The sequence below is a fragment of the Polychytrium aggregatum genome (assembly GCF_025602895.1).
Source record: "Polychytrium aggregatum strain JEL109 chromosome Unknown BJ171scaffold_6, whole genome shotgun sequence".
Taxonomy (NCBI): domain Eukaryota; kingdom Fungi; phylum Chytridiomycota; class Chytridiomycetes; order Polychytriales; genus Polychytrium; species Polychytrium aggregatum.
In genome coordinates, this window is record NW_026516208.1 from 152,302 (window position 1) to 174,549 (window position 22,248).

The 22,248-nt window shown below is 56.8% G+C and overlaps 8 protein-coding genes across 8 annotated transcripts; 2 read left to right on the top strand and 6 right to left on the bottom strand.

Annotated features, from left to right (window-relative positions):
* Positions 1-10: 10 nt before the first annotated feature.
* On the bottom strand, positions 11-1,446 carry BJ171DRAFT_636092 (dehydrase and lipid transport-domain-containing protein; the record flags this gene model as incomplete). Its single annotated transcript, XM_053115703.1, has 2 exons — positions 566-1,446; positions 11-262 (listed from the first exon to the last, which is right to left on the bottom strand). The coding sequence occupies exons 1-2, from the start codon at positions 983-985 to the stop codon at positions 11-13; spliced, it is 672 nt and encodes a 223-aa protein (XP_052969864.1). The 5' UTR covers positions 986-1,446.
* On the top strand, positions 1,146-5,240 carry BJ171DRAFT_491477 (Spb1 C-terminal domain-containing protein). Its single transcript, XM_053109732.1, has 8 exons — positions 1,146-1,655; positions 1,842-2,409; positions 2,613-2,764; positions 2,960-3,383; positions 3,485-3,651; positions 3,741-4,312; positions 4,471-4,967; positions 5,067-5,240. The coding sequence occupies exons 1-8, from the start codon at positions 1,483-1,485 to the stop codon at positions 5,145-5,147; spliced, it is 2,634 nt and encodes an 877-aa protein (XP_052969865.1). The 5' UTR covers positions 1,146-1,482; the 3' UTR covers positions 5,148-5,240.
* Positions 5,241-5,931: 691 nt separating this feature from the next.
* BJ171DRAFT_420251 (Gar1/Naf1 RNA binding region-domain-containing protein) lies at positions 5,932-7,405 on the bottom strand (the record flags this gene model as incomplete). Its single annotated transcript, XM_053107426.1, has 3 exons — positions 5,932-6,246; positions 6,399-6,460; positions 7,309-7,405. The coding sequence occupies 3 exons, from the start codon at positions 7,403-7,405 to the stop codon at positions 5,932-5,934; spliced, it is 474 nt and encodes a 157-aa protein (XP_052969866.1).
* A 510-nt stretch (positions 7,406-7,915) lies between these two features.
* Positions 7,916-9,953, bottom strand: BJ171DRAFT_491480 (uncharacterized protein). The gene is made up of 4 exons (XM_053109733.1): positions 9,564-9,953; positions 9,038-9,364; positions 8,675-8,812; positions 7,916-8,445 (listed from the first exon to the last, which is right to left on the bottom strand). Exons 1-4 carry the CDS (start codon positions 9,786-9,788, stop codon positions 8,074-8,076), a joined length of 1,062 nt encoding a protein of 353 aa, XP_052969867.1. The 5' UTR covers positions 9,789-9,953; the 3' UTR covers positions 7,916-8,073.
* Positions 9,954-10,184: 231 nt separating this feature from the next.
* On the bottom strand, positions 10,185-11,997 carry BJ171DRAFT_438790 (tubulin, alpha, ubiquitous). Its single transcript, XM_053108010.1, has 2 exons — positions 11,781-11,997; positions 10,185-11,584 (listed from the first exon to the last, which is right to left on the bottom strand). Exons 1-2 carry the CDS (start codon positions 11,857-11,859, stop codon positions 10,311-10,313), a joined length of 1,353 nt encoding a protein of 450 aa, XP_052969868.1. The 5' UTR covers positions 11,860-11,997; the 3' UTR covers positions 10,185-10,310.
* Positions 11,998-12,500: 503 nt separating this feature from the next.
* BJ171DRAFT_636108 (uncharacterized protein) lies at positions 12,501-18,722 on the bottom strand (the record flags this gene model as incomplete). The annotated part of the gene is made up of 18 exons (XM_053115704.1): positions 12,501-12,943; positions 13,140-13,235; positions 13,354-13,515; positions 13,620-13,868; positions 14,046-14,198; positions 14,411-14,497; positions 14,670-14,878; positions 14,998-15,354; positions 15,474-15,551; positions 15,682-15,723; positions 15,968-16,003; positions 16,080-16,236; positions 16,299-16,436; positions 16,612-16,640; positions 16,770-17,827; positions 18,037-18,114; positions 18,256-18,401; positions 18,612-18,722. The coding sequence occupies 18 exons, from the start codon at positions 18,720-18,722 to the stop codon at positions 12,719-12,721; spliced, it is 3,411 nt and encodes a 1,136-aa protein (XP_052969869.1). The 3' UTR covers positions 12,501-12,718.
* A 759-nt stretch (positions 18,723-19,481) lies between these two features.
* BJ171DRAFT_565562 (uncharacterized protein) lies at positions 19,482-21,161 on the top strand. Its single transcript, XM_053113353.1, has 5 exons — positions 19,482-19,974; positions 20,163-20,239; positions 20,365-20,443; positions 20,614-20,786; positions 20,942-21,161. Exons 1-5 carry the CDS (start codon positions 19,541-19,543, stop codon positions 21,019-21,021), a joined length of 843 nt encoding a protein of 280 aa, XP_052969870.1. The 5' UTR covers positions 19,482-19,540; the 3' UTR covers positions 21,022-21,161.
* BJ171DRAFT_255221 (uncharacterized protein) lies at positions 21,053-22,080 on the bottom strand. The gene has a single exon (XM_053106724.1). It carries the CDS (start codon positions 21,904-21,906, stop codon positions 21,217-21,219), a length of 690 nt encoding a protein of 229 aa, XP_052969871.1. The 5' UTR covers positions 21,907-22,080; the 3' UTR covers positions 21,053-21,216.
* Between the last annotated feature and the right edge of the window lie 168 nt (positions 22,081-22,248).

A 22,248-nucleotide genomic window follows, 5' to 3' on the forward strand; every position in this document is an offset into this window, starting at 1 on the left:
GATGGTGCCCTCAACGCCGACCGTAGACTTCTTGAGCGCGCTTCTCGAATGCCGTCACCATGAGTCTACTGGTTTCGGTAAAGAAGGAAGAGGCAGCCTGGGCATACAGCGGCGATCGGAACTCAAAGTCGATAAAGAAATCAACGTGGCAACTTGGATAATCGCACGGCAATACATCGCCCCTGGCTTCAGCGGGAACGTTCGGGGTGAATCGCCAGGTGTTGATAAGCTTGCGGAAGAGATGGGAGTTTGAGGCGACGGCCTTGTGCATTTCAGCGGGGTAGAAGTATCGGCTCAGTAAAGGGCGGGATCGGGGATGAAGAGTGCGGGAGAACTTGGCAGCCAGAGCAGTGGCTTATAGGAGCGCACGCCGTTCAAAGAAACAGTGTGCACGCCTGAAATCACGGAGGTGCAAATCATGATATGGCGGAAGGCCTCGCTGCCATCCAGCCCAACCATGAGCGATCGAGGCCCAAAGCGATCCGATACCCAAAGCCGTTCGAGACGCTTCGCACCATCAGTTATGCTATGCAGCAGGTCGGAATACGTGGCTTCGCCAAGTTACCTGCACCATATCGTACTCGCAGCAGGTCACCGTCGATGTGTATCGCTCCTTCATGGCGCTGAATCCAATGACAAGATCGGCTTTCATGATTTTCTTCCGGGGGGAAATTACTGTGGAGGTCGAGCCAGCAGCCGAGGCCGGGCTGCCCGACGGAGGCTTGAAGCGAGCATCCGTGGGAATTTCTGCAGACGACAACACGATCGATTCGACGCAATAGGGAAGGAACTTGGAGTATTGATCGACATCCGAGACAATGTCGTAGAGCTGCCGCTGCGAAAAGTTCATGAGCCGCCGCTCTCGGTGCTCCTTGGCCAGCGACGTTAGCGGTGCTGGAAAGTTGAAAAAGGACCTTGTCGGAGCCTGCAGCCGAGGCCTCGGGCGAGCGGCCACAGCCAGGGCCGGCAGCGACAGACAGGTCATTGGCGAGGAGGGTCGGCGGCGGTACGATGCAAGACCAGGTTGTTGCGGCCTGGCTGGGAGTCTCCGCGCAAGAAAATGCGGGAGGCTGCCTGCGCAGCGACAAGCCGTGCTGGATCATACGGCTGGCCCTGACCACACCGAAAGAGCAGGCACGCACCAGAGCCGGGCCACCGCCTGCCCGGCCGAGGACCGACAGCGCATATGCACCTGGCCGGCCGGCCTGTGCGCTTGGGATGCCATCATGTTCATGGGCTCGGCAGGCCTGGGCTGCCCCAGCCGGCCTGTGCCGGTGTTCTGGGCGGCTGACTCAGCCTCACGTGGACAACTCCGACCTCGGCTGCACTTTTTTTTTTGTTGAGCGCAGCCGCCGTTGGGCACAACGAGAGAACAGGGCCGCCGAGAGGGCCGACCAACATCGGCCAGCATCCGCCAGACCGCTACGGCATCCACTACAGCATCCCTGCTTGAGCGCACCGACGCAGTAGCAGTCCGCCAAGATGGGTATCGTCAAGAAGCATGCCAAGGGTCGCTTGGATAAATACTACCATATGGCCAAGGAACAGGGCTACCGTGCCCGTTCCGCCTTCAAGCTCATCCAGCTGAACAAGAAATACAACTTCCTGGAAAAGGCCAAGGTCCTGGTCGATCTCTGCGCCGCTCCTGGTGGTTGGTACGTATGGTTGCTTTGACTGCGACGGCACACTGGCGAAGCAAAGGCACACCCGATACGATCCCGAGCAAATCTATTTTCCCTGCAAGAGCATCCGTTCCGCACTGCTCTCCCTCCCATCGAATGCAGTCATGTCGGTCGGATAGCTAAATTCAAAGTCTGGTCGATACTCACCCTGCCTCGCAGGCTCCAGGTTGCGGCCAAATATATGCCCAAGCCCAACATCATCATCGGTCTCGATCTGGCTCCGATCCGTCCGATACCTGGCGTCATAACCTTTGTCGAGGACATTACTACCGCCAAATGCCGGACGACAATCAAGGCGGAGCTAAAGACCTGGAAGGCTGACGTTTTCCTGCACGATGGTGCCCCGAACGTCGGTACCGCCTGGCTGCAGGATGCCTTCCAGCAGTCGGAGCTCGTTTTGGCGTCGTTGAAGCTGGCGACCGAGTTCCTGGGGCCCAACGGCACCTTTGTCACCAAGGTCTTTCGATCCAAGGATTACAACAAACTGATGTGGGTCTTCAACCAGCTCTTCTCCCGAGTCGAGGCTACCAAGCCGGCATCGTCCCGTAATGTCTCTGCTGAGATCTTCGTGGTCTGCCAGGGCTACTTGGCACCCAAAAAAATCGATCCGAAAATCCTGGATCCCAAGTACGTGTTCAAGGAAGTGGACGACGTCGACGACGCCGAGGACGAAAAGAAAACACAGGAGCGCCACAATGCCATCCTGAACGATCTGTTCCACCCAGAGGTAAGTGGCGCCTGCCGTCAACCCTTCGCTGGGATATATCGTCTCGGTTCAATAGCACCGCAGGATACTTGTACGCTGTTGCCTTGACTGTGTGGCTATGCTGTGCTCAGTCAAGCCAGGGCGTGGATCTGTACTATTGCCGTCGGTCTGCGCGAACATGGCCTCGGTGTTCGTAGTGAGCTGACGGCTCCTGAATCTGGTAGAAACGCCGTCGACACCGTGATGGCTACGAAGACAACGACTATACTCTACACAAGTCCAACAGCGTCACAGAGTTCATCGAGGGCAAGGACTTTATTCCTCTCCTTGCCCGATCGCACGAGCTCAGCTTCAAGAAGGATGAAAATGGCAAAATGTGAGTTTTGGATGCAGGACAAACTCTGTGCTGCTGCTCGCGGCTCTCATGGCGGCTCCTGCTGGTCGGCGGATGGAATTGAGCAGAGCAGCGCTGGCGCTCGGCAATATTCGAGTATGGGGGGTTCGCTGAACCGAGTCGTCTGGCTTGAGCACCGAGCATGGTTCTAAGTTGATATGCGCCTCATCTTGTTAGTTATGAAAAGCACCCGCTTACTACCGAGGAGATCAAGGAATGCCTCTCGGACTTGCGAGTGCTGGGTAAAAAGGATTTTAAAACCCTACTCAAATGGCGCGAGGAGATTCGCGTGTCGTGTGGCCTGGACAAGTCCCGCCAACAGAAGCGCCAAGAAGCCGAGGAGAAGGCCAGGCTAGAGGCCGAGACCAGCCAGGACAAAGAGGAAGACGTCGAGGATGAGGTACAGCGTCAATCCAATCTCCTCAATACCCAGCTGAAGCGGCAGATGCGAAAGGTCAAAGACAAGCGCGCCAAGCAGCTTCTCAAGATGCAAATGGGCATGACAACCCCGATGGACATTGGTCTGGAGGCCGAGCACGGTATCGGTGGCCTCGATGTGGACGACGGATCGGGCTTGTTTGACTGGAAGAAAGTCGGCGATGTAAGTGCACCGCATGCATGACAGCTATGAGTCAGCGCCACGAACAACGGGCGACGAGCCGCGTTCGACAGGATCACTGACAGAGGCATCAACGACACCAGGCCAGCAACACACTTGGCAAAGCTCGAAGGGGAGAGTTTGAGGAGTTTGAGAGCGATGAGAGCGACGATGCCGCCGAGGACGACGATGACGAGGAGGACGAAGTCCTTGATTCGGACGAAGAGACGGCGCAAAAGGTTCAGTGGCTCGAGAATGATCTCGACCAAATGTAAGTTATCGCATCTATCGCTCGAATACCCACCGGTGCTCCTCGCACGACTGACATCATCGATGTCTGCTGCGGGATTCCACACCAAGGTACGAGAATTACAAGTCCCGCAAGCTCGAGAAGGACCCTAAGGCCAAGGTTGCCCAGCAGAAGGAAGGCGCCAAAGCCAAGTTCGAAGAATGGTACGGATCTGAGTACGACAAAAGTATCCGTGACCTTGGCAAGGACGACGATGACGACGAGGAGGGCGGCGAGAGACAAGGCTCCGACGACGACAGCGAATATAGCTCGTGGGGTGACGAGAGCGAGGACGAGCGTAAGCCGACAAAGAAAGGTGCCGCCGTGAAGATTGGTGCGAAGCGCACCAAACCCAGTGCGGACAGCGAGGACGAAGACCAGGATGATGCGCCACAGGCACTCTCGAAAAAAGCCAAGCTCTTCTTCGACAACCCCATCTTCAAGAAGAGCACTGAGCTTGGCCAGAAGCCCAAGCCCGATCAAAAGGGCAAGAACACAAAGAACAAGTCCAAGCCCAAGGGCATGTTTGATGCTGATCTCGAAAGCGAGAGCGACGACGAGGTGCAAGCGAACCCGCTCCAGGGCTTCTCGGACGATGAAAACGAATTCGAAGTCGTTAAGGGAGACGAAGTTGGCCCGGACAGTGAGTGCTTCATGAGCTTGACCATCCTGCTCGAGCGAGCGATGGAGGGCTATCGAACGCGAAATGTGTCGCTTTGCGCTTTGGGAATCCATCATCCTGTCGTTCGCATCCAGTTATTGACCAAGCCAACCCATTTCAATCTACCCTGCTCCATCCAGAGGATCCGTTCGCCATCACCAATGCAGTTGGATATACTCTCGCGCAGCAAATGGCTTCGGCCAAGGGCAAGCGCGACCTCCTGGACGACTCGTTCAATCGGTATACGTTCAACGACCGCGAGGGGCTGCCAGAGTGGTTCCTCAAGGAGGAAGAAAGGTTCAACAAGCCACAGATGCCTGTGACCAAGGAGGCTGTGGAAATCATGCGGCAGCGCATGCTGGCGCTCAATGCCCGACCGATCAAAAAGATTGCCGAGGCCAAGTTCCGCAAGAAGATGCGTACCCTGCGGCGCCTCGAAAAGTCGCAGCGCAAGGCCGAGGGCCTGGCCGAGAACGAGGAGCTCAGCGAAAAATCCAAGCTCGAGCAGATCACAAAGCTGATGGACAAGGCCAAATCCAAGTCCAAGCTGGAGAAGCCCAAGATCAAGCTCGTCGTTGCCCGCGGTGCCCACAGGGGTGTCCAGGGCAGGCCCAAGGGTGTCAAGGGCAAATACAAGGTAAGTGCTTGTGCAGAGCAGTGGAGATGGACCAACATCGAGCCCTGTACCGCCATCCCACATCCTCATTCATGTGGCTGCTGCTGCTTCATCACGCAGATGGTCGATCCGAGAATGAAGAAGGAAGTTCGCGCGGAAAAGCGAAAAGCCAAGGAATCCAAGTCCCGACGCCGAAAGTAGACAGCCACCACCTCCGTGATCGACAAGACGGCACAGCGTCGCCCGACGCTTTAGTCCGAGTCATGGCATATTTGGAATACATCATCCAAGACACCCGCTGTTAGCAAAGCGAGAGGGCAAGTGCGAGAGTGAGCAGACCCACTCGATTCAGGCAATGCCATAAATTAAAAGATATAGGGTCAAGCGGTCAATACAAAATGAGAAGGAATGGGAAAGGAAATGCGAGAGCAGCAGAAGACATGGACGCCGTGTCGCCAAAAGCTGGCTGTGCTGCTCCTTACTGTCCTCGGCCACGTCCACCGAAGCCTCCTCGGCCGCCGCTAAATCCGCCACGGCCGCCACTAAATCCGCCACTAAATCCGCCACGGCCGCCTGCACCTCCACGACCGCCGCCAAAGCCTCCACGGCCGCCAGCTCCTCCGCGACCACCACCAAATCCACCTCGGCCGCCAGCGCCACCACGACCACGGCCTCCACCAAATCCACCGCGACCGCCACGGCCGCCGCGCTTCTCGACCATGCCTGGGAATAGCGAAACAATCTCGTTAGAATAGTATCGCAGAGCACACACACATATGCATGCACATACACGAGCTCGACAACGACTGCAGGTCAAAGGACAGCCGTTGGCCAACGTAAATCCGTGCGCTCATACCTTGGCGACCCAGTGGCTTCTCGACTGAGGTTTCATAGGCGGTTGTGGTTGTAGTTGTGGCGCAGAAAGGAACAGAAAGAGCGGGTGAGAACCGCTGCCTCGACACGAGGGCAGCGATGGCTGGGTGGATCAACCCGTTGACATGGCAGCGAGATGGCCGCAGTCCATCATGGAGGCTCGACCAAATGACTTTCGCCATGGACATGGCCTTTGAGTGCCCGTACCTTTGCCGCCAGCAGTCTTAGGCTTGGGCAGGAATCGCTCTAGTGGCAAAAGCTTGTCGGGGGCGATGAAAACCTTGTCATCCTTCTTGAACGAGGTGGCGACAACGCCATCCTGGACCTTCACGGTGAAGTACACTTCGTTGATGGGACCAAGGATTTCGTCGACCTTGCCGATCTGGGTCTTGTTCTCGAGGTAGATGGGGGCATTGAAGTAGGGAACCTGATGGGGGCAAGAGCGGACAGATCAAGTTAGGAAAGGCTGCGATTTGATTGAGGCAAGCGTGAAGAGCCATACACAGCTCCAGCAACGATGACGACAACCAAGCCACTCTCTGGAGGCGAAACAGAGGATTTGTTTTGCAGCACGAGTACCTTTTCGTTCACACTTTTGCAGACCATTTCGCCTTCACAAGGATGCACGAAAACACCCATGGCTGCGTGATCGGGGCAGAATGTGGCGTGATCGGTCAGTATGCAGGAGGCGAGCGATACACATTGGCAAATCAAGTAAAGAAGCACCCGACGACAGCCAGTACAGCCTCGGCTGTAGAAAAGTCAACGCAATGGCGCTGCTGCAAAAGAGGCACGAGAGCCACAGTGCAGCAACTCATAGCGCAGAAATGACGGCTATGATAGCTGTGAGATCATAGCAAAACAGGCTCCAATGTCCGGCGAACGGCTGTCAATGTTGTGGCAGCTCGCTGACGGGCCAGATCCAGACGCCGAGCTCGAATCAGAGCTGCAGCTCTGCCAAGCTGCCCAAAGGCCGCAGTGTCGGATGGTGAGCAGCATAGGTCGAAATCTTGGAGTTGCCAGTGTTTGAGAGTCAGGTGGAATCCACTTCCGCTCATTATGAGTGTCGCTGAGATGGCGTCCTCCAACGGCGATATGCGTCCAGCATAGATATCCGGGATATGATCATCGGCATGGTTGTCTGGCCACAGGTGACAGTTCCAAGATAGTCGTGTGACATGCTCGACTGAATGATCCACATCGTGGATGATCTGGTCCAGGTACATCCTGTCGTCCGGTCTTTTCCGATCTTCTCCCATCCTGCAGTATCCGATCGGTGGTATCTTTGATCGTGCCGAGTCGATATGCCGTACCAAGTGGAGCAGCCTCCCACTCTGCCGTCAAGCGTTTTAAAGCGAGCCAATAACATGCCGCTGTGATGCCACTCCACCAATGATTGACAGGCTTCCAGAGCGATCAAGACGGCCACGAAGAAGGCAGCGGGTTCAAAGATTGCGGCGAGTGGGCAAGCAGAGTGAAATGCACTTACGCAGAACGGTGTCCGGCGGGCCAACCGGACCACTGAATCCACCACGACCGCCGAATCCACCACGACCTCGACTGCCGCCACGTCCTCCTCGGTTCATTTTTTTTGGAATATGCTCTCGTTCGACGGACAAAAGGTGCTTGGGAGCTGCAAGGGACGGTCAAGCGGCTGCTGGAGGGATGAGAACGCCTGGATCTGGCTCGATCGGAACCAAGAAAAAAAGCCAGCGAAGGAAATGAAGAATTAATTTACAGTCACGTGTCAGCCGAGACACGCTCCTCGCTCGGCGCTCTCGTTGCGCTCTCGTTGCGCGAAGAGGCCGACGATCAGGTCTGCGAAGGATGGACAGCATCAATACACAGCATGTTGAATTAGCAATCGTTCGCAGATGCATGGAGTGAGCGGGTACGACGGGGACCAGCGAGCCGCTGCAGATGCAGTCACTGCAGGTCAGGGCAAGAAGACATACCCGGGATGAGGGAGGAAGAAACCAGGGCAAAGAGCAATACCACTGGAGGACATCGACGGGTGGATTTTCGAGGGGTTTGCCGATCAAAGTCGTCCAATTTCACACAACTCTCACCACCCACGCAAGCAACAGCAACAAGTTATTCGTGTGTGAATATGTCCCGCTCATCAATATATTCAGGATCATGGCGATATCGCCGTCGGTTGTAAACACAGCAGGTGCAGCGGCGTCGTTAGGGCCTGGGACCTCGAGATGCCCAGTATCCCTCGAAGGGTTGAATCTCGGAATGCGTCGCCGGCTCAGCCCAATTGAGCTGCTGAGGCTTCGTCGCTCGAACTCTCAGGATCGGCCTCACGCCGTCTGTTCCAGAGGCCATCGGTTTCCTTCGGGATGCTGTCCTCGGCAGGAGCTGGGTCCTTCTCCTTTGGCGGAGCCGCAGGCTTGGGAATCGTTGGCAGATAGACCTTGTGGAAGCATGGATAGACGATCGTTTCGATGAAGACCGATTGTAGCTTGGAGGTGATGATCGACGTTAGCTTGGGCAGGTCCTTAACCTTGGTGCGATGTCCAAGCAGCGAGCGGACTTCAAACTCAAGCATAAAGTCCTCCAAGATAGATATCGACAGATAGGTTTGCGAGTTGTCTGGGAGTGTGACGAACTCGAGGGCAAGCTTCGGATAGCGATCGTCAAGAGGGGAGGCACATCGGTTGAGCACAGAGGACCCGCCGAGGGCAAGATTGGATGTCGGAGTAGATATCGATAGGGTACAAGCCAGTGCGGATCCGAGGGACACGGGTTAGCGAAAGGTGAAGTGGTGAACAAGAGGCGAACATGCGTTGGACATGGGGGGTGAGTAGCTCCCACGATTACGATGTGCTTCGCTATGGGCCATGACATACCGTTCCAGAAAACTTGACAATCGACAAAGACAGAGAAACAGGCAGCGACGCAGTATAGGCTTTGGGCCAGTTGATGAGGACTTGTGTGTCGATGCCGATGGTGATCTGGTCGTTGTACTCAAAGCCTATCTCGGCACGCTGTGGTGGGCATGCCGAGTCGTGCCGGTTCGAGAACAAGCGCAAGCGATTCCATTCCCCAAGTCGGTGGAGTGTTTTGGTCAGTTACATAGTCGCTCGTGGTCCCGTAGAGTCGGACTGGTGGGAGGGTGTTGTGGGAGGGAGGGAGGTAGAAGCCAAGTGCATGGAATGTGATTGACGGCCGCTGTAGCGAAGGCAGAGACGCACTTGGGGCTATCCACGCACCAGATTTGTTGTATACTCGACGTATCGGATCTTGGCATCCTTGAAGATGGGGTATTGCTCACCGAGCGAAAACTCGGTAATAGCAACATGGCCTAGGAAGCTGGGCCTGCGAGACGAGTCCGTTTGGTCCGATGGCCCGTTGATGGCTTCGTCGATGAGCGATATGATTCGATCGTTGAACTCTTTGTCGCTGCGATACTTTGATATGATCTGGGCCAGGATGACATTCAGCCACTTGAGGGTTTCGCTCGGCTGGGAATTGATGTCGTACTGGGTCTTGGAGACGATCTGAGCCTCGTAGATGTTTGGATTGGCAGAGGCCGCGAGCTGCACCGAGAAGATAGAGCCTGCGTAAGCCGGGGCAAAGTGCTCGGGCGCTAACGACCTGCAGTAGGCCGGCAAGGTCGTGCGGGCTGGTGGGCTAACAAGCCGCTGGAGTTGTTCAGTCGCCCGCTGGCGGACTGCTCGCTGCTCGCTGCTTCGTCCATGGTGAGCGGCTTTGCTCGAACTCGGGCAGCGGACATACTTTGGACTGGAAGCGTCTGCGATTGCGCCTCCTTTTGGCGATCTCGATCTTGGTCTCGCCGCCACTCCGCAGCAGGAACACCTTGAGCAGGAAGAAGATCAAGATGCAGAGGATGATCTGGCCGGCGATGAAGCCCTTGATGAACTCCTTGGAGGCCAAGTTCACGGCAGCCTCAATGGACTTGTCGATGTAGGCCGAGTCGCTTGACCACGAGGACGAGGCCATGATCGCATTGGGCGCCTGCTGCAGAGGTTGTGGTGTGGAGGCAGAGGCAAGATGCGGTGGGTGGAAGCAAAAGGAGAGAGGAGCGCCGACACCGACGGGGCCAGGAGACGGCGCTCTCCACAAGCCACACGCGCAGGTCGCCAGAGCAGCCCAGCTCGACCATCCGCACCAGCCGGGCAGGCGGGCGACCGCAGGACGGCGAGCGAAATGCAGTCGAAAGTGGAACGATCAGCGGCCGACGCAGATCTCACCCGTGTTCCGAACAATTGTGATGAGATGCATAGCCCCGAGTCTGATGAGTGGGAGTCGTCTCTCGCTCGCTGCACCTGACACACTCACGGAGATTGATCATGCCGGATGGACGCACCACCGCGCTTGCAAGGGAGAACGATAGATGCCCGCTTCATTGCGCAAACGGTTATATTTGGACGAGACGACAGCCAGGCCACAGCGGCAATCTCAGGACAGAGGGCAGCGTGGCGCAGAGCGCTCGGAACAGCAAGTTTATGAGGGGGAGAGCACTTAGTACTCCTCGGCTTCCTCCTCCTCGCCCTCAACAGAGTCGGTACCGACTTCCTCGTAGTCCTTCTCGAGGGCAGCCAAGTCCTCACGGGCCTCGGAGAATTCACCTTCTTCCATACCCTCACCGACGTACCAGTGGACGAAGGCACGCTTGGCATACATAAGATCGAACTTATGGTCAAGGCGAGCCCAGGCCTCAGCAATGGCAGTGGTGTTGGAAAGCATGCAGACGGCACGCTGGACCTTGGCGAGATCGCCACCAGGGACGACGGTGGGGGGCTGGTAGTTGATGCCGACCTTGAAGCCAGTGGGGCACCAGTCGACGAACTGGATGGTGCGCTTGGTCTTGATGGTGGCGATGGCGGCGTTGACGTCCTTGGGGACAACGTCACCACGGTACAGGAGACAGCAGGCCATGTACTTGCCGTGGCGGGGGTCGCACTTGACCATCTGGTTGGCGGGCTCGAAGCACGAGTAGGTGATCTCGGCGACGGTGAGCTGCTCGTGGTAGGCCTTCTCGGCAGAGATGACGGGAGCGTAGGTAACGAGGGGGAAGTGGATACGGGGGTAGGGGACGAGGTTGGTCTGGAACTCAGTCAGATCAACGTTAAGAGATCCGTCGAAACGAAGGGAGGCGGTGATGGAGGAGACGACCTGAGCAATGAGACGGTTCAGGTTGGTGTAGGTGGGGCGCTCAATGTCGAGGTTGCGGCGGCAGATATCGTAGATGGCCTCGTTGTCAACCATGAAGGCACAGTCAGAGTGCTCAAGGGTGGTGTGGGTGGTGAGGATCGAGTTGTAGGGCTCGACGACGGCAGTGGAGACCTGAGGGGCGGGGTAGACCGAGAACTCGAGCTTGGACTTCTTGCCATAGTCGACAGAGAGACGCTCAAGGAGGAGCGCACCGAAACCAGAGCCCGTTCCACCACCGAACGAGTGGAAGACGAGGAAGCCCTGGAGACCAGTGCAGTTGTCGGCGAGCTTGCGGATGCGGTCAAGGACGAGATCGACAATCTCCTTGCCGATGGTGTAGTGGCCACGGGCGTAGTTGTTGGCGGCGTCCTCCTTGCCGGTGATCAGCTGCTCGGGGTGGAAGAGCTGGCGGTAGGTGCCGGTGCGGACCTCATCGACGACGGTGGGCTCGAGATCGACAAAGACGGTACGGGGGACGTGCTTGCCGGCACCGGTCTCGGAGAAGAAGGTGTTGAACGAGTCATCACCGCCGCCGATGGTCTTGTCAGAGGGCATCTGACCGTCGGGCTGGATGCCGTGCTCTGGGAGGGCGAGCAAGCGAGTGAACGGGAAGCGAGAGATCAGCGGCTAGATCAGCTTCGACTGAACAAAACAGACGCGGCCATGCTGTGCCGTGCTGTGCTGCGGGGCTCTGCAAGCGAGGCCAGAAGGCGGGCTGCAGTGGCGAGACCCAACGACAGCAGCGACAGCAGCGACTCCGAGAGGGTGGCAACTTACCAAGACAGTAGAGCTCCCAGCAGGCGTTACCGATCTGGACACCGGCCTGACCAACGTGGATGGAAATACACTCTCTCATGGTGGTGGAAGAAGGAAGCGAAGACGGGCTTGCGAGGTAGACTGGTCTTTCAAACGAGGGAGAAAGATACGAAGAAGAAAATGGGGGCTTCCCGCTGCCGCCCGGGTATTTATTGGGGGGGATGCTCGAGGACAGGCGGGGCGGGCGACGGAGACGGAGAGAGCGGGCGGGCGGGTGGCTTGGGCCGGGGGAAGAATGCCGCTTGCCAAATCGGGGCAGCACGCGGCTTACGTCACCGGGCCGGCCCCAATCGGGCACAAATATCGGCCCGAAAAGGAAGGTCACGTGGCGTGCATGACGCGCGGTGTCGCCCGCGGGACCGAGGCGAGAGCAGCGCGAGACGGGACAGAGGCTGGCACGAGGAGCGAGAGCGGGCAGCGGCGAGGAGAGACCCGTCACGCGGCAGCCCAGGGTCGTGATTGGCGGAGATGGGCAGGGGTTGCACGAGACATGCTGCGCGCGGCATTGTTGTGTAGTGGTGTTGGGTGGGAGTGTCGTGACGAGCGCTGGTGGGAGAATCGAATCGGGTGACGGGGTGGGAGTGTCGAGCGATCAATGCCGGTGCAGAGGAGAATCGTGACGAGCGCTGCTCCATATCAGACGCTCGGTCACTCTGCCTCTCTCGATCACCCAAACGCCCACCCACACGCCCACCCAGTCCGATCCGCCCGACTCCCAGGTCATGGAAGAAAGGCGTTACAATCGATATTTTGATCAATTGCAGAATAATGTATTGCCCCAAAATACCGCGCGCTGACCATGACCCCGTGGGATCGCGGCGTCAATGCGATGCGCAACATAATCGCGGGAATGAACCAAGCAACAGAGACATCAATAGCATGCCGATGACTTCCTCGGACTACTGCGCCGGACCGCTCTTCGCGTTTCCCACGGTCTTGGACGGCAACTTCGGGGGGACGGGCTTTAAGTTGGCAAGCATCTCGTTGGGCTTCAGAGGTGGTGGTGGTCCGGGTGGCTTGGAAAGGGGCTTCTTCTTGCGCTCCTTGTACGCATCGCCGCTCTTGATCGAAGAAATGAGATCGTCCATAACTCCCTTGCGCTCGACATCCGCCAGAATGTTGTTCTGGCCGATACAAAGTGGGGTTCGCCGGGTTGATAGAGGGCGCCAACGGCAGTCGTGAGAATCATTACGCTTTCGACAGCCGGTTCAATGATCGCCTTGATCCCAGATAGCCACCCAACTCAATTCCGGTGCCCATCCACAGTCAACGCCACGGACCTTCAGTGGACACTCTCCAACAACCTCCCTCCAAGTTTACCTTGATATTGGTGGTTTTCGGGGCAGCTGAAACCTTTTCTTTCTCCGCGGTCTTCTGAGCTATCTCGGCCTCTTTCTGGTTGTCCTGGCGCGCACGCTAAGGATAGAGGACAAGGATCCATCAGCACCCCCTGTCGTTGACTGAGACCAGGCCCGTGCTGCTCAAAACGCTGCTCAGATCGGAGGAAATCGTCTCTGAATTGGTATGGGATTACCTCGAGACTCTGCAAGAACGTCAAAAATGTGCCAAAGAGGCTCTCCGGAGTTGATTTGCTGTCTTCACCAAAATACTCGAGGCAGGCCTTGAATCTGGTCTCCATATCGGTTTTCTTGGCTCGGAGTCCTTCAACCACGGACTTGTTCTTTTCCAAGAACTCCTGATTGTCCAGCGCAATGTGAGCGGCCAATCACCCAGTACTCTCTATAATCTAGCAAAGTTTGAGTCCTCGCAGCGGCTACCTGCCAGAGGACTCAACCTTACCTTGACAGTCGACACCAGTTTGTCGCCTCCGTCGCCGGCGGTCATCTTGGACTCGGCTTCGAGTTGCGACCAGCCCTTGTTGAGCTCTCCCATCTCCTGGTTGATTGTCGCCAGGACAGTTTTGCTCGCAGGATCGATCTCCTGCATGTCTTTCAGAATGCCTTTGGCCTCCGGCAGCTTGGCATCGAGCAACAATACCAGGAAATGGAGGAACGACTTTGTCGAGCCAACGGCCTTCGTATCGGAAAGCTGTGGTTGGTGGCGCACTTAGCGAGCTATGGCGATGTACTCGGCAAGGAGACGACAAGGCTCTTCCTGATTCACACATATGTACTGGTGTGCAGCATGCCAAGAGCACCCTTGCAGAACGTCACCGCCCACCCTCGTCCACCGTTTTTCACCAGCCTGCTATAATGGTGGATATACCTTGGTTAGGTATTCAATGTGGAAACCGTACGCGCCACCCTTGGCATTGTCGGCATTCATGTAGTTGCCGATCGCCAGGATAATCTCCAAGATCTTTGCCAGAAGTGCACTGGACTGGAGCTTGCGCGATGCGAGGCTGATTGCCGTGATTTCCTGCACGGTTCCACAGACGAATACCCAGTAGTTTCTGGCATTAGCTCGACCGGAACGAGCATTGACACTGATAGTGCCATAGTCACATGTATCCGTTCACATGCAACATCAACGCCAGAAAGGCGAATCACACGTTCAAGCCTATCCGGAGCATATCAGCCAGTTCAAGTCAACCGATCTGCGTCGACTGAGAGTTGCATCGGATCACTCACAGCATCAATATCTCCCACTCGTTCCAGAAATTTGTACTTGTAGTAGAGTACTTTCAGACGCTGTTCGTAGCGCGGGACTTTGAGCATCTGAGAACGGAGGTAGAGTGCAGGTAAAAATCGGGGAAATCGGGCAACAGCAATCAGCACAGACGATTTGGTACACGACGAGAGACTACATCTAGCTCCATCTAGCTCCATCTAGCTCCATCTAGCTCCATCTAGCTCCATCTAGCTTCATCTAGCTTCATCGCATACTTACGCTCCAGAAGAACTGCTCCGGTTTGCCCAATTCACCGACCCGTGACTCGTCCTTGCCAATGTACTCGGCCAGCACGTCTGCGTCCTCAGTGGTCGGCACACACGTCAAGAACTGCTTCAGCAGCTCCTCCGACAACCTTTGTTCGTCCATTGACGTCAGTGCCGCTTGAATTTCCTTGAAGCTCATCTTGACACGGCCCAGCATAATCGCTGTTGCAACAAAGCCAAATTCAGGCATCAATTCGCACAGATCTATCACGTTCCGTCCAAAACACAAGAACAGCTGAACTACTGGCCTTCAAAATGCCGATCGAAGAATGTCTGCTTACCAATATTGTTGGATCGCTTGCTGTCAAAGAGCATGATGCCACCCTTCTTTTTGGCGCTCGACAGTGCGTCGCTTGAGCCATTTTCTTCGGCCTTTGCGCGCGAGAGGTTCTCTGCAGAGCCCAGCGCCTTGCTCGATCCCGGAGTCGACGGCTCGTTTGACTTTGAAACGCCAAAGAGCTCCTCGAGCTCCTTTATGTCCACCATCTCTTTCCTGATCCGCTGCTCCTCGTCCTGGTGCTCGGCAAGTCGCTTCCACAGCGTTTTTTCAACCTGAACAACGTCGATCTTTTTCCACTGGAGATTGCGGGTCTTGCAGTTGGTCTGGATCTTGGGCTTGTTTGGGTAGGGCGACGGTGCTAGCCACGCAACGAATGTAATACCAGCAAAGCCAATCAGTCGAGTCGTCAAGCACACAATCGAATTATCAACGCTTTGGTCCATATCTCAGGAAGCTCTTGCGCAGAGTTAAACGGACCTGGGGCCGAGGGCATGCCTTTGCCCGGGGGAGGTGGTGGAGGAGCGCCTTTGCCGGGTGGTGGAGGCGGTGGCGGCCCTGAGGAGGAATCGACAAAGGTCAGCACTTGACGGCGCAGGCTGTGTCTGGCACAGATGATCGATACGCGGTTTCCAACATGGTCGCACAGCCGAACATATCTTTATCTTTGACACAGAGTTGTACTGACCTCCGGCGACGCCAGGGGGTGGCGGTGGCGGGGGTGGAGCACCTGTAATGCGTCGGGTTAGTGTCCGCATATATAAGGATCAATGCGGCCCCTACACTGCGTCTGTAGCAGCAAGCTGCTCAGCAGCAGACCGCTAAAAGGGCAATACAGGTAGGCAATACCTGCAGGGCCTCCGGGAGCTGGTGGTGGGGGCAACGGAGGACCTTCATGATCGTCTAGTGTAAGTATCCGGGATATGCTCCTTCGAATTGCCTGCCTGGACTCGCTGTACATCAGATACACTTACCGCCTGCCAGGGCTGGGGGTGGAGGCGGAGGCGGCACTGCATCCCGCATCAAAAAGGTTCAGTGTTTGGGTTACAGTTCATCGCAGAATCAAGGCACAGAGCGTTTTGGTACCTGAAGACGCAGGCGGAGCCGGAGGCGGGGGAGGGGGCGGTCCACTCGTCACATGAGATGCTGCTGGAGGCGCTGCTGGAGGTGCTGCTGGAGGCGGCGGGGCTGACGAAGACGGTGGCGGTGGCGGTGGCCTTGAAGGGTTTGGAACAGCCTTTGCCTGAAGCAGCCACAGCAGTCAGCACCGTACTCGCAATACTCGTGGTTCGCGAGCAAGCTTACCTGCTTAGCGGCGGCTGCAATGGCATCGTCCACAAATCCTTGCAGAACTTTTCGAGCCTCCTCGGAGAGTGCAGCAGTTTTTGGCAGCGCTGCCTTGGAGAGATCGAGCGAGCCTAAGGCGGACAAGTTCTGAGCAAGCTACATAGGGCAAATTGCAAGCGTTAGAAAGACGAGAAGACTCGGATTTGAGTGGCTGAGACATCGCCATTGATGCAGAATAGCACTGTGGATCCGCTATAGACTATCGCATGGCGGCAGGGCCTCGTGGTGGCCAGCTACATTGCTTTCCGGCTGGACCATGGGCCGGTCGTACCTCGATGCCAAGCACGAACGTGGTTGACACTGTTATCATCAAGGCGATGCAGTTAGTGGGGCGAAATCGATAGCTTCCGGCGATTCTGCAGAGCATATCCATAGAGTAGCGACGACAGCCGCAACCGCCGCGCGCTCGCCAGGCTACTTCTTGCTGACCTGGCTTCTCAATCTCCTTCACAACGATCTTCTCGACAGTTTTCTCGCGAACTTCGACAACGACTTCCTTGCTCTTGGCTTCCTTCATCTTGCTCAGCTCCTGTTCTCTGTCTCTGATGGTTTGGGCCTGCTCCTTTGAGATTTTTTCCCACTTGTCCTTCTCGATCGCCATGCTCTGCCATTCTTTGACCTTGTTTTCCCAGTCGCCCGCTTTCTGGGTGACCTTTTCGAACTCGTCGTGCTGGACGAGAGCATTGATGATCTGCTCGATATCGATATTGAGCTGGTTGAACTTGAGCGACACGCCAAATCGGTGGAGTGTGATTTGCGCCAGGATCGAGTCCAGCACTTCCCAGTACTTTTGCCCGCGCGGATCGTCGGTCGGGAGGACCAACAGGTGATGTAGGACTCGCAGCAGCCACTGTTGGCACTCTTTGTTGGCACCAAGATTCTGCTTCAGGGCTCGGAACAGCTCCTCCGAACTTGTTTGGTCAAATCTGTCCAGATGCCGCTCGGCCTCAAGGAGCTCCCAGTCCGAGGCGGCCTCGCCCTCAAAGATTTCCAGCTGCTTGTTGATTGAGTCGTTTTCGAGATCGTGCAGCTCCTGAATAGTGCGAGAGATGCCCAGGGACAAGAATTCGCCTCGGAGGGACAGGCGTCGCTCGATTTCGTCCGGAGAGTTGACCAGAGAGTTGATCAGCGAAATGGAGGCGATTTGGTAATCCAGGTAGGCTGCTCCTTCGTTGCTGTTCTCGAGCTCATGGTTGACCAGGTTCTGCACCAAGAACTGGAACCGAAATGCCTCGCGGAGGTCCTCCTTGAGGACCGCCATGCTGTTCAGGACGAGCGTGTGTCCATTTGGCGGGACAAAGCAGACGGCGGCCAGGATCTCAAGGATCAGGGTCTTGACCTTCAGCGGCCCCGAGCCGAGAACAAGAGCAAAGACATCTATACCACCATCATGTCGCATGGTGGACTGAAGGCCAAACACATTGTTCATCTGGGCTTTGATGGCCTTCACTGCCTGGATCATGACGTCCTTCTCTCCCGGGGCCAACCTGACCAAATGGATTTCAAGGACAGAATGAGAAATCGAGCGCATACCGCACCGTGATTTCGATCACAAGGAGTGTGGGGCGTCCAATCTTGCTAGGGCGATACTCAACGCTATTCTCTGGAGAGCAATCTATAGACTTGATGCATCGAGCGTTTGAGTTGGAGTGCGCCCCCCCCCAAGCCTGGTTGTCTTCGGAGACACGTCACTTACTGGGATTTGGAAGACACTCGCTTGAGAACGTCAAACAAGACTTCCGAACCATTGAACTTGATGAACTCTTTGACCCAACTGCAAGCGAAATGTGACGGCGTGAGTGAGGATACACAAATCGAACCATATTGGCCGGGAGTCTGAGAGATTGGGCGTTGCCAACACAAGCAGGCCGGTCATCAGGCGGGGAGAAGTAAGAACGGCAAAAGCACACTTTACTTGATTGGCTCGGTTCGGAGGGTGATTTCCAGAGACTGCAGGCACTTGGCCAGCTCTATGGGCGATGTTTGTCCACGCACGAGTTCAATGTAGCTGCGCGGATCGTGGGGCTCCGACGACTTTGAACTCAGATTATCGTTGCTGGACTGTGATGGATGAAAAGCGCTGGGTCAGATCTATGCGCACCAGATGCGCAGACAAGCGGCTTGACAAGTCGAGTATCAAGTGCGAAAGCGTATGCCAACAGATGACCAAATGACCAAATGACCAAGTGACCAAATAACCAAATGACCAAATGACCAAATGACCAAATGACCAAATGACCAAATGACCAAATGACCAAATAACCAAAGGACCAAACGACTGCCGGCTGCAGCGATATGCACCTTCTGCATTTCAGTCTTGGACTTTTGCTGCACAATCAACATCCACTTGCGGTCGATTGGCATGCTTCTCATCTGCTCCATCTTGGGGGCTGGAATGGCGAGCTCAACCTGGACACATTGTCAAATTGAACGGCGAGTGAGACTGATGTGCTGCCGTTGAGGCTACGATCTGTTGAGCTGGCTGCGGAGTGACACGCATCGCAATCCTCGCGGCATCTATTGCAATCCCACGATCCATTCGCCGATTTTCTACCCCCAGGGCGCAGCAGCTACACCCTCCAGGCCACCATGTATCGGAACAAAGCCTCACAGACAGCCAATACAGCCAGAGTCGAGCAACATTCCCACTCGCGGCGCAGCTCTGCAAGCAGCACAAACCAGAATCTCTTCGAATTGGGCATTGACGATTTCCTCGCAAGGCATCTCGCCCGGAGAAATGGCCATTCCCAGGCGCTCCTTGGCCTGATCGTCGGCGACGACATTCCCGATGGCCACCTTGGGCTTTTGCTTGTCCTTTCTCGAGAACATGATAACAGACGCGCCTTTGCCTCGAGAGGGGTATGGAAAGCCAGAGCGGCACGCCGAGAAGTCCGCGGGCAAAAGTCAACTGTCGGAAGGAAACCCCACCCAAAGACAGAGGCGCTTTGGCCACTCGAGCAGCCAGGACGAGGCAATGATGACGTCGCAGGCGCATAGCGGGTGGGAATTCCTCGAAGCGGCGGTGATTGGGCGTGCGCGTGTCGCACCGGGAGACAATGCACTCGATCCAGCAATGCACTCGATCCAGCAGTGCACTCGATCCAGCAGTGCACTCGATCCAGCCTGGCCCTCCTTTCCTCCAGCCCGCCCCTTCAGGCCTTCTGTGCTGTTCGCCCTGTCGCTCACCACCCAGTCCAACAATGATGGCCTTTTCCAGCTCGGCCGGGACCAACTCCCAGCAGTCCCAGATCAACCCCGAGCGGCTCAGCCAGATTTCTCCACCACCTCCCCCTCCTCCTCAGCAGCGACGGCCCTCGCCTCCGTTCGACTCCCGTCCGTATGCGGCTGGCCCTTCGGTTTCGCCAGACCGTCGAAACCGATCTCGATCGCCTCCCCGCCAGCGCTCTCCTTCTTCCGGATATCGCCGGGGATACGCTCGGTCGCCATCCCCTGGATACCGATCCTCGTATGGTGGTGGCAGCGGACGGGGTGGCTACGAGCGCAGCGATCGATCTAGCTATGACCGATACGACGACCGCTCCCACGGAGATCGATACGGAGATCGATCCGGGGATCGATACGGAGACCGGCCTCGGGCTGCCTCCAGCCGACGAACTCGTGCGGATGTCATCAGGTGAGCCGTTGGGCCGGGCTGCGGCACCACGCACGCCACCGCCGCCACAGCGGCTCTGCAGGAATGCATCCTCTCGGGCCCACAGCCACAAGGCTCCGAAGGGCATGAGCATCCCGGTGACGGCGTGCTCTTGGCTGACCGGTCGAATTTCCCGGCGTCTCGATTCTCTTTAACCACTGATGATTCAGGGGTACCGACACCGATCGCAAGGAAACCACATGTCTGTATGTAGGCAACATTCCCTACGACTTTGTTGAACGGGATGGTAAGCACCTCCACCAAGCACATCGCGGCTTGCCCAGATTCGTTCGAAGGCGATACCCGCTCCAGCGTGAAATGCGAGCTGAATCCAGCTGCGTATCCGTGCACGGCGACTCTCCCTGTCGGCAGTCGTAGATATCTTTGAGAAATTTGGGCGGCTCAAGTCCGTCTCGGTCCCCGTCGACCGCATCACCAACAAGAACAAGGGGTATGTGGATGCCGATGGCCTATCGTGGCTCGAACAGGGCGATATGGGCCGGAATGTTGGCTCGCCATTGGATGCTGATCCCCCAAAGCAGCCGAGAGCCAATCGAGCATGCCCACCAGGAGCCAGCCGTCTTACCCGTTGATGCTGGGGGAACCGTTGCGCCAATCTAGCTTTGCCTTTGTCAACTTTATCGATCGTCGCGATGCCGAGGACGCAAAGAACAAGTACACGGGCTTTACCATCAGCAACCGCACGCTGAAGCTCGACTGGGATGTGGGCCGAGAGAAGAAGGACGATATCCGCGGATATTCCAAGCCATCTGCTCACGACGCCCAGCATGGAGGTAACCCTCGCTTTGTCGCTCGGGCAAATGCGCTGCAGATCTTGGACCGAGCCTCGTCGTCCCGAACTATTGAGCTGATCTTCCCTGTCTCCTGTCTTCCCTGCATTGGCGCACCGTCTATTCGACTGTCACCACCTTGGCCGATGCTGGAACAGCCTCATACTCTCGCCGATCCCCTCGCTACAGTCCCTATTCTGACAACAGACGAAGATCGCCCAGCCCCCCTCGTCGCTGAGGATGTATGGGTCAAGGAACACCGATCGGTTCCCACCCAGCGCGCTCTGCCTTGCCGCCTCTCCTCTACTTTTGCTCCCCTTCCGCTCCAGACGATTTTTTGAACGCGAGCCATGGCCAATAGGCTTGATCCAATAGGCTTGATCCAATAGGCTTGATCCAATAGGCTTGATCGCGCCGAGACAGCGGCCAGCGCTTAAGCCATCGATAGCTGCCGCGTTGCTCCGCCGACCTCGCGCATGCCGTATCCGGCGCTTCCCTCCGGCTGTCGGCTCGCTGCTATGCCTCCGGGCCCATTGCTCCTCTGAATCTCTAGAGCGACATCCAATTTTGCTTCGGCAGGATGGACTCTGAGACGCCGCATACATTCAGCTGTCGTCTTCTTTTCTGCCTCCCCTGTCTCCCTGGTGAAGGCAGGCGCAATGCCAGATGCGGTGCCAGCAAGCAGTCGGCCCAGGCAGGGCAGCCGGCCGGTCGATGGGTCTGCTGGACCGCCGAGGCCATGAGCACCAGAAGGCACCACGCCCTGCCGGTTCGACTGGCATGTGGCAAGCCAGGCGGTGGCCACGTTCGGAGCACAATGCCGATGTGTGACTGCGCGTGATACAAGCGTCTCTCTGTACCCCCTCGCCCTCTCTCGCCGCGCTCTCGTCCTCGCCCTCACAAATAGCGCCTTCGGTTTTCTTCCCAGCTCAAGCTTTTGCTTCTTTGCGAACCCAACCTGCCGTCGATCCACACACCATCCGCCCGCCATCCGTCTCAGGGCTCGAGCCGACAAACACCTGTCTTCCGCCCGTCGTCTCTCAGGCCAAACGCAAATAAAGACTGCAAGAGTCACCGTGAATCGCTCCTGCACTGGTCGAAACCGCTTTGCCCTTCCCAGCATCGACGGAATCCAATCGTGTGCTCGCTGTTGAGCGGCCACCCTTCTCGTTGCCCGGATACAAGTAGCGCTGCCGTCGTAGTCTCTGCCACAGACCTGAATCGCCGCTGGTACAGCCTCTCGAGCATCTTGGGCACACCGCACCTCACTGCACTGGCATCCTGGACAGCCGCGACCCCTGCCCGTCGATATCCCATCTCGACACTGGCTGCCGTTTTGGCTGGTGAATCCGGTCTGCGACCGTTGAGCTGGATTCGACCCTGTATCTCTGTGACCAACCACCCGATCCTGTTTCTGTCCAAACCCACACTCCAGAGCTCAACGCCGCTCTTCCAAGCCCTCTCC